Genomic DNA, 13,384 nt, shown 5'->3' with positions numbered 1-13,384 from the left:
CGACCTACCCCAGTCCCCACCAGGGCGTAAGATCTGTCAGATTGTCACAGGGCTGAAGGTGTAGGGATAACTTAAGTTAATGCATTTTTTAAAACGCACATATTCTCAAAACCCACCTGACCCCCAAAAGGTGGATTCTGCCCCACAGTGCTTGAACTCCTAGAAAGATAGCTTTGAAAGGATATTTGAAAATTTCTAGTCCAAAGATTTGGTGCCTTTACACAGAGTGAAACTGAAACAGCAAAGAAGTCTTGGCCAAGGGGGCACATATTGATGTGTGGGTGGACTCTGATCCCAAATGTTCTGTTTTCCAAGTCATTTTCCTCTATTAACCCTCTCTGTAACCGGCACTTAAGCAAATGCAGGCTACTCCTTTTGCTCTGTGGAGCCCTCCAGGATTGGGGACAGGAGAGTTACTGCAGATTCTCTGCTTCTCCCACATCCATCCTGCCAACAAATCAGTGCTGCTGCTCAGAGCCCTTGGCGATAGCGTGGCAGCCTGGGGTCATTCCTGGGATGGCAATGAAGGCCAAGTTTTCCCCAGGAGGCAGGCTATGGGCAGGTGCACCAGCTAAGGCTGTTGGGGGATCTGAAATCTGAGATAGTTCCTAATTGCCTATAGGTATCCAAGGCTGATTCTGAAAAGGAAGCTGTCCCCAAGGAGATGGGCTTCACTTTCAAAAGGTGCACTGCCACTTGCAGAGAAGAATTATCTAGAAGCTGGGCAGGAAGCAGGGAAGAGTATCACCTAAAACTCAGAACACTGGCATCTCGTCTTGCTTCTGCAGTGGACCTGGAGTGTCTCTTTGGGCAGGTCACTTTTTCTTTGAGGACCTCAGTTTCCCCGGTAGTAAAATGACAGCATTGAACTAGATCTGTGATTCTCAACCACGGGTGGGGAGTGGAGGGGAGCAATTTGCTTTCAACCACACAACTCCCACTGTACAACAGAATATTTTCATACTCTGTCCGTGGACGGCCAGCATCAGCGTCACCTGGAAGCTTGTTAACAATGCAGAATCTTGCAGTGCCTGGGTGGCTCAGTCTTTTAAACGGTGGATTCTGGATTTCCGTGCAGGTCATGATCTCAGCGTCCTGAGATTGAGTGCCGCCTGGAGCTCCCAGTTCAGCAAGGACTCTGCTTCTCTCCCTCTCCTTCTGCCCCCCTCCCCAAATAAATAATTTTTTTAAAAAAAGATGCAGAATCTTGGGCCCCACCTCAGACCTAGTGAATCAGAAGCTGCATGTGAACAACATCCCCAGTGTAAAGTTTGAGAAACGCCGGTCTAATACGCCCCCAAGGACATCACTTGGAGTGCTGGAGAGTTAATCCGGATGGCTTCAGGAATTCCCTGGGTGTCTCTAATACGCCCTCTACCGGGTGAAGACAGCCAGACTGTTGGGTTCCTGAGATGCTTTTCAAACCCACACTGCTAGGACGCTGAGCCGTCGAGCTCGCCAGAATTAATGGAAAGTGAAGGCTGCTTAGGATGTGCAGTCCACGGGGAGGTGTCGTGAGGTTGCCGTCGGAGGTCATTCCAGAAGCAAAAGTCAAGGCTGTGGGCCGATGGACGCGGGCACCCAGAGCGGCGGGCGGCTCAGCGGGCCCCTTCCTGCACTTCCCCAGCCGCCCGCGGTGGGGCAGAATCGGGCCGGAGGAGAAGCGAGTGTCTGCGGGCCACAGCGCTGCCCCCCAGGCTGCGGTTCCCAGGCTGCCGGCTCCTCCGTCACTTTCCCATTCCTGATTTCACTCACCAACCCTCCAGGGCCGGTACTCCCACCTCCCAGGAGAGGAGGGTGGCGGCTCAGAGAGGTTGTCCAAAGGGTGAGCCCACGTGGCCTGATTTCCCTACTTTCTCCCTGGCCCTCCAGGATCATCCCGCTGGGGGCGTCAGATCTGAGGGGTCAGTGGTGGCCTTGGGCTCCTGGGGTGGGGGGTAGGGGGCGGGCCAGCCGAGCAGCATTGCTGCCAATGCGGGCCAGTGAGCAAACATCAGAGCCCCACCAAAGGCCCCCGCTAAGAATGCAGGTCAGCAGGAGGAGCTCCAAGGGGAGGAGGGGCGGCCCCAGCCCTGCCCAGACAGGCCCAGCCGGCCCCACAGCTGCCCTCCTGTCCCTGGGGGCAGCGATGGGCTGCAGGAGGAAGGGGCTCCCCAGGGTCCTGGGGTCTAACTCCCACTGAACCAAGAAGACAAAAGAGGCGCCCAGAGTGGGGCCGGCAAGAGGTGGGGGGAACATAGGCCTGCCCCTCTTCCTCCTGGACTTCTAAATCCAGAAGCAAGAGAAAGCAAAGAGTTCCTCCCCTAAAAACCAGTCTGCTTCCATCTGTAACCCCTATCACAACGTGACCTTCAACTCTGACTGCAGATGGTCCCAAACAGGTGATGGGATGAGCCAGTGTGGGTACCAGACTTGGCTCCAGGAAACTGGGTCAGGGGTGGAGTGTGGGAAACAGGAATCCCACTAGGGAAGATAACTGTGGCCAAAATGAAGGCGGGGAGGGTGAACAAACACAAAGTCCAGCCTGCCCCTTTGGACCCCGAACCTTCTCAGCTGTCAACCTTCCTAGCTTTGGGCCTCTGGACTCATGAGGGTTTTTTGTTTTGTTTTGTTTTTGTTTTTTAATCATTTCACCTGAATTGGGCACCAGCTGCATCACAGGCACTGGGCAGCCCAGGAGAGTGTGTACGGATGGGCGTTTCTGCACATCCCAGGCCGCCCAGTGGGTCGGGTGAGGGTGCACTGGTGCGCAATGTGTTTGTGTAACTGTGGCAGGCCCTCTAGCTGGGAGTTGCAGTAGGATCCTTCCCTCAGACTTTCCAGCTGGGCGGGAGCCCATCAGATAGCTTGGCTGCCTTTCATCGCCTTGTCCCTGATAGGGATCATTCTGGGTGAAGAAATCGCTGTCAGTCACCCCCGCCTCGCTCACAGCCAGAGGGACCGATCACACCCCCACGGGGCGGGGTGACGGAGCTGGGAGGCTGGCTCTCCCTGGCAAGGCAGGGAACTGGCGTTCTTGGCAGAGGAGGGGAAAGAGGGGGCTTATATGTGGAGGAGGAAGGAAATAACTAGAACCTTCTCAGCCCCAGGGAGGGACAGTCAGCCCAGCTATCAACCCTGAGGGAGCTCCTCCCCATTCCCCACACCAGCCACCTCCTGGGGAAGGATCTGACCCTTCCATCAGCTGGGCTCTGCCCCAAACAAAGGGAGGAGAGGCTGCAGGCCGGGGTGCTGGATCAAAGGAAGTGGCCACCCCACCCTGCAGCCGGCCTGGTCCTCACTGCTGAGGGACACTGAGTCAAAAAGGAAACCAGAGCTGGAAGACAAATGAAGCAATGATGTGCTTGATGACTTTATTACGGCATAAAAAACACAGGCTGTTTCTTCCTCCTCCTCCCCCCCAAAGTGGGTTCACAGCAGTTAAAGGAAAAAAAAAAAAATCCTACATTTCTCCTCTAGGAGGCTGCCTAGAAGGGGGTAGACAGCCAAGCAACCTAGATCTATAAATGAGGGGAGCAGAAGAAAACCCATCCAAAGCCCTCACCCGCACCCTTAGAACTCAAGGCCTCCGGAGGGGAACATCAGTGTTCCCCCGCCACCCCAACACCCATTCAGGAGTTCCCCTTACAATGGTCACTGGGGAAGGCTGTCCTGGTGGCACAGGGAGGGGGTGGCTGGTTTCGATGGGTGGAGGAGAAAGGCATCCCACACCCACAGTGCCCTCCCTCTCTCCCCCTTTCTCTGCCTGGCCAGGCAACCCGCAGGCTCTGTGAGTTCTCTCCTGCCCCCAACCCTCTCAGCAAGGAAAGGGACCTCTGGTTGGGGTGGCAAGAGGTAGGGGGAAGAGGGAGCAAAAAGAAAGAACGTTACTTCTTAAACTACCCCAGGCCCATGAGTCTCTCAGGGAGAGTCACCCTGTCCCTTTTAAGAAGGGCTCCCTTCTATGCAAACGCATATTCCTATCCAGACCCCAGACCCATTTCCCATTTAGCTCCCAGTCCTGGGACTGGACTTCAGCATCCCCAAGAGAGGAAGAGACGCTGTATGCCTAAGACCTAGGGCTTTGGACAGGGTGAACAAGGTGGGGTCTCTCTAGCTGGAGACCCCAGGCTCAGTAGAGAAACACACACACAACACACACACACACACGTACAAACAACATGCACACACACATGCCCTAATATTAAATAAAATACCTTTTGCTTATAACTTAAAAATCAATACACAACTAATCTTTGCATAGGGCTCTGGGTGGAGAAAGGGGGCAAGGGGTCCAGGGAGGTCAGAGGGAATCTTAGGGCCTCTACCTCTAGCTTGGGAAAGGGTACTAGTTCCAGACCCTTACCCCCTATCAGCTTCCTTCCCTCTGCCTGGCTCCATCCCTGCCAGGCTCTCCCCTCCCCGGACCCCACTCCAAGATCACAATCGGGATGGATCTCTAGCATCTAAAGAAGGGGATGGGGACAGCTTCTTGGACATCACCTCAGAAGGCAGACCCCTTCCAATGGGAAAACACCTCCTTCATATGGAAGGGGAGTCCCCCTGCCCAGAATTGAGATGGGGAGAAGGGAGCCTCCTAATGCTCTATAGGAGGGGCAAGGCTTGCAGGCAGCAGAGAAAGGGGATGGGAAAGAAAAGAAAGAGTGGGCCTTCACTTCCCAGTGAGTAGAAGATGCCTGGACATCCACCCTGAGTGGGGACCACTGGAGGTCCCTCTGCTGGGACACCCCACCTACTCCCCAGGCAACCCAGGTAACCTTCCAACCCTAAGGAGAAGGCAAATGATGGGGGGAGGGGTGGGAACAGGGAGCCAGGATGAGGCACTACATCTATTCTAGGGTGGGGGCTGGGGCTTCTGGTTGCCTTAAAACCTAGATCAGGTAACAGATGGGGAATGTGAACTACACTGAACTTTATTTTTCATGAAAACCATGAGTTAAGGACTGAATCCGAGTTAGAGGCATAAGGGGTTAGTTCCTTCCATTGCCCTACCCAATCCCTTCCTCTCATTTTAGAAGGGGACTTTTTGCCCTTCCCCTCCTGGTCTACTGCTCTGGCTGGGAAGCTGTCCCAGATTCTGGCCTCTTCTCCTCTTCCTTCACGGCTCCATCAGAATGGGTTGGGAAGGGTTAATCAGGAGGCAGATCAAAGGAGTTATTTATAGAGACCCCTCCTTAGAGGGTACCCCTGTCTCCCCTACCCCACCTGAGCGCTCCCTCGGGAAACATAGGGACAGAAGCACTATATGGGGGATGAAAGGGACCTGGGCCGCAGGGCGGGTCCGGAGGCGCTTTTAAGTCCCGGTTCCCAGGCACTAAGGACGTGTCCAGACAGCTACCCCCAGCGCCCGCGGCGGCCCCACTCCTCTCTGCTCCGGCCCCACTCCTCTCTGCTCCGGGGACAGACGCGCCGTCTCTTCCAGCAGGTCCCCTCCGCCCTGCAGCCGCGGTAGGGGTACCCCACCCCAACCCCCCAGCCCAGGCACTGGAGCGAAATAGTGGGGAAGGGGAGGACAGAGCAGCATGCGCAGCCCCTCCCAGCCCAGCCAGTCAAACACGTCTCGTCCAGCCCCAGAGACTAAAAAACCCCCTATCGCCCCGTCCCCCTGACCCCGCACCACTTTTCCTCCCCCTTAATAAATAACCACCTGATCCTCTGACTCAAGTCGCCCCCCAAGGGCATCAGGCCGGGGCGGGGGGAGTGGAGAGGGCCCCCCCCCCACAAAGCTCCTCTGATGCCCCCAGGGGAGACCAGCGTGGGGGGCGGTACCAGAGCAGCTCAGTTGGAGGGAGCCGCGCCGCCCTCCGCCTCCCGCTTGCCTTTGCCCCCGGGGGGCTCCACCGCTCCGCTGGCCTTGCTCTCGCCCGTGGCCGCCCCGGCAGCCTCCTCTTTGGCGCCCTCGTGGGTTTTCATGTGTTTGGCCAGGTGGTCGCTGCGCATGAAGACGCGGCTGCAGACCGCACAGGGGAACTTCTTGGTGCCCGTGTGGGTCTGGAGGTGGCGCTGCAGCTCGTCGGAGCGCGTGAAGCGCTTGCCGCAGAAGAGCCAGTTGCACACGAAGGGACGGTCGCCGCTGTGCCAGCGGAGGTGCGCCTTCAGGTGCGACGTCTTGGCGTAGGCTTTCCCACAACCTGGGATGTGGCAATTGTGCAAATGCTTCTTCTTGCCCCCGTCGGGCCCGCACGGAGCCCCCAGTCGCTCCGCCTCCAGGCAGTTGGGGCAGCGGCACACGGTCTGGCCCGAGCTGCGGGGCACTGACCGTCGGGAGCCTTTGGGCCGGGCTGCTCCGTCCAGACTGGAATCCAGACCCTGGGACTCCGGGGCGGCCGCTTCCAAGGCCTTAGCCCCGTCGGGCGGCCCCAGGAGGTGCTGCCCTCCGGCGGCGGGGAGGAGGTGGTGCGGGTGTGGGTGGGGCGGCGGGGCACAAAGCTGGTGGTCTCCGACGTAGCCCCCCAAGCCAGCCTGAAGCGCCCCGGGGTGGCCAGGCGAGGTCAGCGCGCCCTGAGTGTGGGGGAGGTCCATCCAGCTGGTGCCCGGATGAAGGTCCCACCACGAGCCATCCTCCGTGCCTGGGTGAGTCGGCCGGAACCATGACTCATAATGGTGTGACATGTCCGGCTGTAGGAGCTTGGAAAAGGGTCCCGGGGCCAAGGGACTGTCGCTTTCCAGGTCCTCGCAGGTTACCCGAGAGGAGGCCCCCGGCAGCTCATAGCCCTGTGAGAAATCCACCTCTGGGCCCAGCGGGAGGCTCTGCAGCTCTCCAGGCTGCAGCGGGGAGGGGTAGTCCCCAGCCTCCGGGCTCGTGTGGCCCTGGTATGTTTGGAGAGGCTGCAGGTCGAGGCGCGGCGGGGAGGCGTGAGGCGCGTCCGTGTGCTGGCTGCCCAGAGAGCCGCAGACAGCGGTTAGCATTGCCGGGATCCGGGGTGGGGTGGGGAACAGGGACGGTCAGGGGCACCTCAAGTGGGACCTAAAGGAGGCAAAGAAGAGGTGACATGAGGAAAGTAACCAACTCACTTTTAGTCCTGACCCAGATCCCTTCCCTGCAAAGTGCTCCTCTCTGTAGCTGCCTGGTGGGTGAAAAGAGGGACACACCTCTGAGTGGGGACTAAAGACCAGTAAACAGAACTGGGGAGTGCTAGGAAGGCTGGAGGGTATGAGGTTCTCAGCCAAGGGGGTAAGTAGACCTTCTCCTCGCTGATGCTGATCCCTCCTACAGGACCTAGCTCATTCCGAGAGCTGGGCTGGTCCCAGGCTGATAAGTCAGAAACACCTACAGTAAAATGCTAGGACCATCCGGACCCCGGGTTCCCAGGCCATCGCAAAGAGCCGGTGGCATTTACCCCCTGCAGACCGGCCGCCACCCCCAATGGAGGGCCTAGAGCCATCTCTGCTTCTCTAGTCTAATTCAGGACACAGATGAGGAGAGGGTGGGGGTCTGTTTCTGAAACTCAGAGCTTGAGGTGACCTGATTTTCCATGCCCAGCGCAGGTTTTCAGATACTAGGGGAGACCTCATTCCGTCCCTGAGGCATGTTCAGTGAGGAAGAGCATTTCACTGTTCTGTACTATTCGCCTCAGCTCTCTGCCTGGCTGGGTTGCCAGCCACCCCCCACCCAAACCCACTTCCATGCCTGGCCCCCACCCCTTCCCCTTGTGCAGGGACTTCACCCCCCTGGGGGGCAGCCACAGTGCTAGCTCCCAGGGGATTTCTCCCCACCAGAGAAAGGTAAGCCTCCTCCTCTCCTGTGCTGACCCACACAGGCTCCAGCCAGCTGTCTGCTGCTATCCACACCCTTCTCCAATCTAGGGGAGACTCAGATGTGAAGCTGGGAGGGGTCAGCTTCCCCCAGAAGGGGGCGAGCCAGAGAAGAGCTGACTAACCAGCTCAGGGAGGTAAAACTGTCACCCCGTTAAGAGATGCAGAGTCACAGTGGGGACAGCGAAGAACAACAAGAAAAACCAGAATCACAGAAATTACGAATTACCCCAAGAGATTATAGAGGGGGGTGCATTCTAGACCTGGGTCATTTTTAAGAGTTCTGCAGATGGCTCCCATATGCAGCTAAGTGTTGAGAACCATTGCCTCAGGCCAACCCTCTTATTTTAAAAAAGAGGAAACCCAGGCAGTATTTGGAGAAATGACTTGAACAGACTTTCATTTACTTGTTCAATCAACCACTATGCACTGTATGTACCTCTGTGAACCAGGTGTCTGGACTCCCCGCCTGTTATCCTTTCCCTAAAGGGTTGGCAACCTAAAGACATCCACCCCGTTCTTAACCACGCATCTGTGACTCGAAGGTCCTCTTCCTCCCACCACCTCTCCCGAAGACCTGGGAGCCCTTCAGGTGTGGAGTTTGGTCGCCCAGCCTTCTCTGATGGTGGGAGAGGAGGTGCAGTGGTTTAGGTCAGGGACTTCTTCCCACAGCAGGGCTGACCCTGCTACCTGTGGCCTCTGTGACCAAAGAGGTGGCCCTGGTAGTCTGGGAGAGGGTGAGAGAGGGGAACTGGGGCGCCAATCAGCCTCTAGCTGCCTTACCACAAGAAAGAAACAGGGTGAAGCAGCAGGAAAAGAGCCTCCGGCCCAGGTGGGGCAGCCCAGAAGGGGCTGGGACCCTAATAGCTTTCGGCGTCTGGGAACTGCCCCAGGGATTAGGGGGTGGGAAGGTGAACGACCCAGGCTCCAGAGTGGCCTCTCTCGACGCAGAGCCAGGGAGTCCAGCCCTGGGATGCAATGGCCAGCCTGCAAAGTTTCGGGAAGGGAGACAGCAGAGCGCGCACTCTCGGCTTCCCGCTCCCCAGTGCAGGAAGCCGGGTAGAGACACCCTTCTTCCCCCTTCCGCCGTCTCCCTCTCCCGATCACCGGCGCTCAGGTGGTCAGGACTTCCGCACTCCCAGTCCTCAAGGTTCCAGTCCTCCGGTTGTCCCAGTCGCTCCAGTTTCCCCGGTTTTCAGCCTCCTCGGTCCCTCGTCTCGCCCTTCCGCCCAGCTGTCGCTCGGCGGGGACTCTAAGGCCCTCGGATTCTTTAGGACCACCTCCCCCAAGGCCACCGGAGGCTGCGGCGAGTTCGGGGCGCGTCTTTCTGGGATGATCCCCGGAGCGCGCACCCCTCGCCGCCCCGACCCTGGCTCCTACCTCGAGGCTGCGCTCGGGCTCCGGGCAGGGCAGGCTGGCGCGCTACGGACGGGCGCTCATGGGCCCTGCGCGCCGGCAGGTTCTCCAGCGGCAAGGCGCAGGAGCCGAAGACGAGCGGGGGCCGCGACCAGACCCGGCGGCGGGTGGCTGGCGGCCGGCAGCGGGCGGCGGAGGAGGGGCGGAGGGCCGGCGGGAGGGCGGAGGGCGGGCGGGAACCAGGGAGCGAGCTAGCGAGCGAGCGAGCCCAGCTCCGCCCGTGACTCACCCGCGCTCTCTGCCTTCATCCTCTGCCCCGCGCTCCTTTTTCCCCGAGTCCGCGGCCCCGCCCACCTCACCTGCCGCCGCCTTTAACCCTTGCGGGCTCGGCCGGACGGGAAGCCCGCGCGGCGGGGCTGGAGAAGAGGGGGCGGGCTCGCTAACTAGGTCGCCTCCCGCCCCTCCCTGGCTCCTCCCCGGCCACTCAGCTCCTCGGGCGGGGGTCCTGGGCGGAGCGTTTCCCAGGCTCCGAGACCCGCCTCTCCGGTGCCAAACTGCCCGGGAGCCTGCTGGGTCTGGCGGGGGACGCGGGACTCAGACCCTAGGGGCCTGGAGAAGGGGGCGGGTCCTCAGGGCGATTAGGAGCGTCCCTCGGGCGCCGCTTGCTTCCTCGGCGCTCAACCCACTCGCCCCGCGGGGCGGCGCTGGCCGGGGTACTGAGAGAAAAAGGAAACAGGGCTGAGCGCCAAGGATGTGTCCGGTCCACCCCAGGCCTAGGCCGTGAGAAATTTGGGCTGCCGCCCTCCTTCATCTCATTACCCCCGCCGCTTCTCTCCACCACCACCACCCCCTGGCCTTTTGGCCCCGGCTTTCTTCCTCTCCCTCTCCGGCCACTCGCCGTTTTTGTGTGGCCTCCTCTCCTCTGCCCATTCCCCTGTTCCCCCACTTGCCCTTATTCCCCGCTGCCTGCCCCTGTTCGTCTCCAAGGCCCCCCCTCAGCTCTCACTCCCCATTTCCCCTTAAGCAGCAGCCCCAACGCGTCCTAAGTCCATCTCTCAAATACGCGACCCCCCGCATTCCGGGAGCTGCTCAGCCTCCGTATGCCCTCCACCTTTGCCCCCCTGCGCGCCCGGCTCTGAAAGTTGGGGAGGCGCCCTAATGGCCCTGGGAAGGGACACTTCTGGAAAGAACTGATCGACCCCTTGCCACGATTCTTACCTGAATGTTTAAACCCAAGTTTCCTAAGTTTGGGAAAGAGTCTGGGATTTCCTTTAAGGAAAACAAATGCACATACACAGTGCACCATTCTGGCAAAAATTTCAGGGCGTTCACGGCCCCCACCGAAAAACTTCTCTCCAGGTCCCATTTGGTCGAGATATGGAGCGAGCGCCGGTGATTAGAGGTGTTCCTCCTCCTCCTCGCCCCGCTGGCCTGTGAACCCGGGTAGTCCGCTGTTCCCTTCCCTATCCGTGCCTCCTCCCTCCGCTGCGCGGACTTCCCGAAACGACTCCTTTCTTGCAGGGGAATTCTGACCAATTTCCATATATATATATATATATATATGTATGTATGTATGTATGTATATATATATATACATACATACATATATATATTTTTTTTTTTTTGCGCTGTTTGGTTTTCCCTACGCGCTTTGCCATCGGCTTTTTAAATTTCGTTTTTTGTTTTGACAGTCTATCAGGCACAGCAGGACCAGAATTTAGGATGATTCAATCTCGACTCTACAGCCTCTGTTCCACCACCATTGCTTGACCCGGTTCGATTTTCCGTTGGGGACATACTCAAAGTGCCACTACAGAACAACTAAACTGAATCCACAGCCCCTTGAAAATCAGCCTTTACCTGTGTGATTTCCCCCCCAAACACACACAGTCTTATATCCAGAGTCAATGTCTGATTCGTGGGTTCATCTCCCTCTTTTCTAAGATTCCATTTCCTCATCTGGGCCACCTGAGTTCAAGTTGGGAGACTCTTCTGGGGCTTAAAGGAATTGATGTACTGAAAATACTTAGCCCCTGGCTCCCCTGGTAAGCTCACAGCAAAGGGAAGATGTTGTTATAATTATTAAATAAGTGGGTTCCCAGCAAACGTTTGTTGGATGAAGGTGTATTCACAAGATCTTTGGACTGGAATTTGGTGGACCTAAAATCCCGCCCCGGCCCTGGACTTGTTAAGCTGATCTGGTGGGTCAAGTTGCACTGAGCCTCAGTTTCCCCTGGGTTAGAATGCAGTTAGAGCAGTTACCCTGCAGGGTAAAAGACAGGCGCTTGGAAAGCCTGGAGGAGTTGCTGGAATGCAAGGGATTGTACTTTCTGATCAGTAGAATTTCCTTCTTCCGGACACTCAGACGCCAGCGATGATGTTGATTCTCAAGAACTGCTCAGGATCTTTGGGGCCACTGCCACATCGACAGCTCTCTATCGACGTGGTTTTATCTCTGTTCACTCTGCTCACAGCCACATCCAGAACAGAGCCTGCGACTCAGGCTCCTGTGTTAAGTCTGATTTGACCCCTAGGCATTCTCTGCCTCCTTCCTCCCTGCAGCCCACAGAAGCTACTGCTCTTAAGGGATCTGAGCAGGGATCTGAGTCCCCTCCTCCCACTTTTTTTCCAGGCACCAGATTATTTTATCTTCCTGTCTCCTTCTGTCTTTCCCTGGAAAGCAACAGGGAAAGGGGTCTAGCCCCTGGATGGTAGACTTCCCACCCCACTTTCCTCTCAGACCCCCTTTAACCCCATCATACCCTGACCGACAGCCGCCTAGGGTTCCCAGGAGCAAAGACCCTCCATCTGCCTGTGGCTCTTAATACAGTTATCTCAGAAAACTCAGCCATCCTGCTTTCCTGTCCTGCCTAGCTTTCTGCCTCTCACTCAGAGTACTATCTTCCTTCCAGGTCCCCCTCTACTAGCCTTCTTCTGATTCCCGTCCCCTCCAGCCCCTTGCCAGATGGCTTCCTACTAAACAGTGCCCCTGGTCTCATGTTGACTTGACTGCCAACATCACCACTGCCCAGCACTCTTTATGTCTTCTCAAAATTAGACAATGCTGCCCACCACGTCTCCCACACAAATAGATTTTGCCCAAGACTCAGGCCGTTTCTGGTCTTTCTCCCTCATTTCCCCAAAGGGGTAGATAGACAGATTTTGCCACAAGTGTCCAATCCTGCCACCCCTCTTCTCACACCTCATTTCTACCATGCAATCATTCTGCTCCTGGACCAGGTTAGTCTTCACGGTCATCATGACCACCATTTATTTACTGAGCATCTACTATGTTCCAGGCACTTTACACAAATATCTTCAGGGGCGCCTGGGTGGCTCAGTCATTAAGTGTCTGCGTTCGGCTCAGGTCATGATCCCAGGGTCCTGGGATTGAGCCCTGCATCAGGCTCTCCGCTCAGCCAGGAGACTGCTTCTCCCTTTCCCTCTGTTCCTCCCCCTGCTCGTGCACACACACACACACTCACTCTCTCTCTCTCTCTCTGAAATAGATAAATGAAATCTTAAAAAAAAAAAAAAACCCACAAATGTCTTGAACTCTCATGGGCATGCGGCAAAGTTGTTATTATTATTCCCATTGTACAGAGGAGGAATTCTGCCAAGGATCAAAGAAATTCAATGACCTGCCCAAGATTACAGAGCTATTAAATGAGACAGAGAAGGAAACTGAGTCCAGATCTGTCAGGCTCCAAAGCCCAGTTCTGGCTGCCACTCCTTCCGGCCTTGCTAGGGCAGCAGTGCTGGCCCCTGGAGTCCAGCTGCCCTCGATGCTGAAGGTGAGGGGAATAGCATTCTCCAGCTGATGTCCAGATCAAAGCCATCCATGATCGTGCCTTTAAAAGGACAAATCTTGGATTGCTGGGACAAGTCACAGCTCTATCTGTGGTCCCTTCTAAACCTCAGTTGTCCTTCTGTGGAGACTGCACTAGGAAAATACCAAAGCTTTTCTGACTATAAAAATGGTCTAGTGCAAATCCTCGTTTTATTGGTAGGGAAACTGAACCCCAGAACAGGGCGGCAAATCGCTCAAAGTCATTGGAAAGTTAGAAACAAAGCAGGGACAAGAACCCCGGTCTCCTAATTCCTGGTTATTCACTCTTCTTCTCCACTCCGCACCCCCACTTTCAGGCTGCACCTGGAAACCTGCAAATTAATGATCTTGGACACCAACACATTCCTCCTTTCCTTCCTTCTTCCCACCCTGCCCTCCCATGTTCCTAGGAAACTGGATAGAATCTAGAGCTGGGGCCAAAAT

The 13,384-nt window shown here is 56.8% G+C and overlaps 1 protein-coding gene across 1 annotated transcript; it reads right to left on the bottom strand.

Moving 5' to 3' along the window:
* Nucleotides 1–5,778: 5,778 nt before the first annotated feature.
* On the bottom strand, nt 5,779–6,909 carry LOC111151832 (Sp6 transcription factor). Its single transcript, XM_022510057.1, has one exon. It carries the CDS (start codon nt 6,907–6,909, stop codon nt 5,779–5,781), a length of 1,131 nt encoding a protein of 376 aa, XP_022365765.1.
* Nucleotides 6,910–13,384: the final 6,475 nt, after the last annotated feature.

This window comes from Enhydra lutris, unplaced genomic scaffold, assembly GCF_002288905.1.
Source record: "Enhydra lutris kenyoni isolate GAN:26980312 unplaced genomic scaffold, ASM228890v2 scaffoldscaffold26, whole genome shotgun sequence".
Lineage (NCBI taxonomy): Eukaryota > Metazoa > Chordata > Mammalia > Carnivora > Mustelidae > Enhydra > Enhydra lutris.
Note: the sequence above shows the minus strand (reverse complement) of the source record. Positions and strands in the feature narration are given on the sequence as shown.

What these genes read in the sequence shown, in the direction of transcription:
- LOC111151832 (XM_022510057.1), bottom strand. Translation starts at nt 6,909, where the DNA reads ATGCTAACCGCTGTCTGCGGCTCTCTGGGCAGCCAGCACACGGACGCG.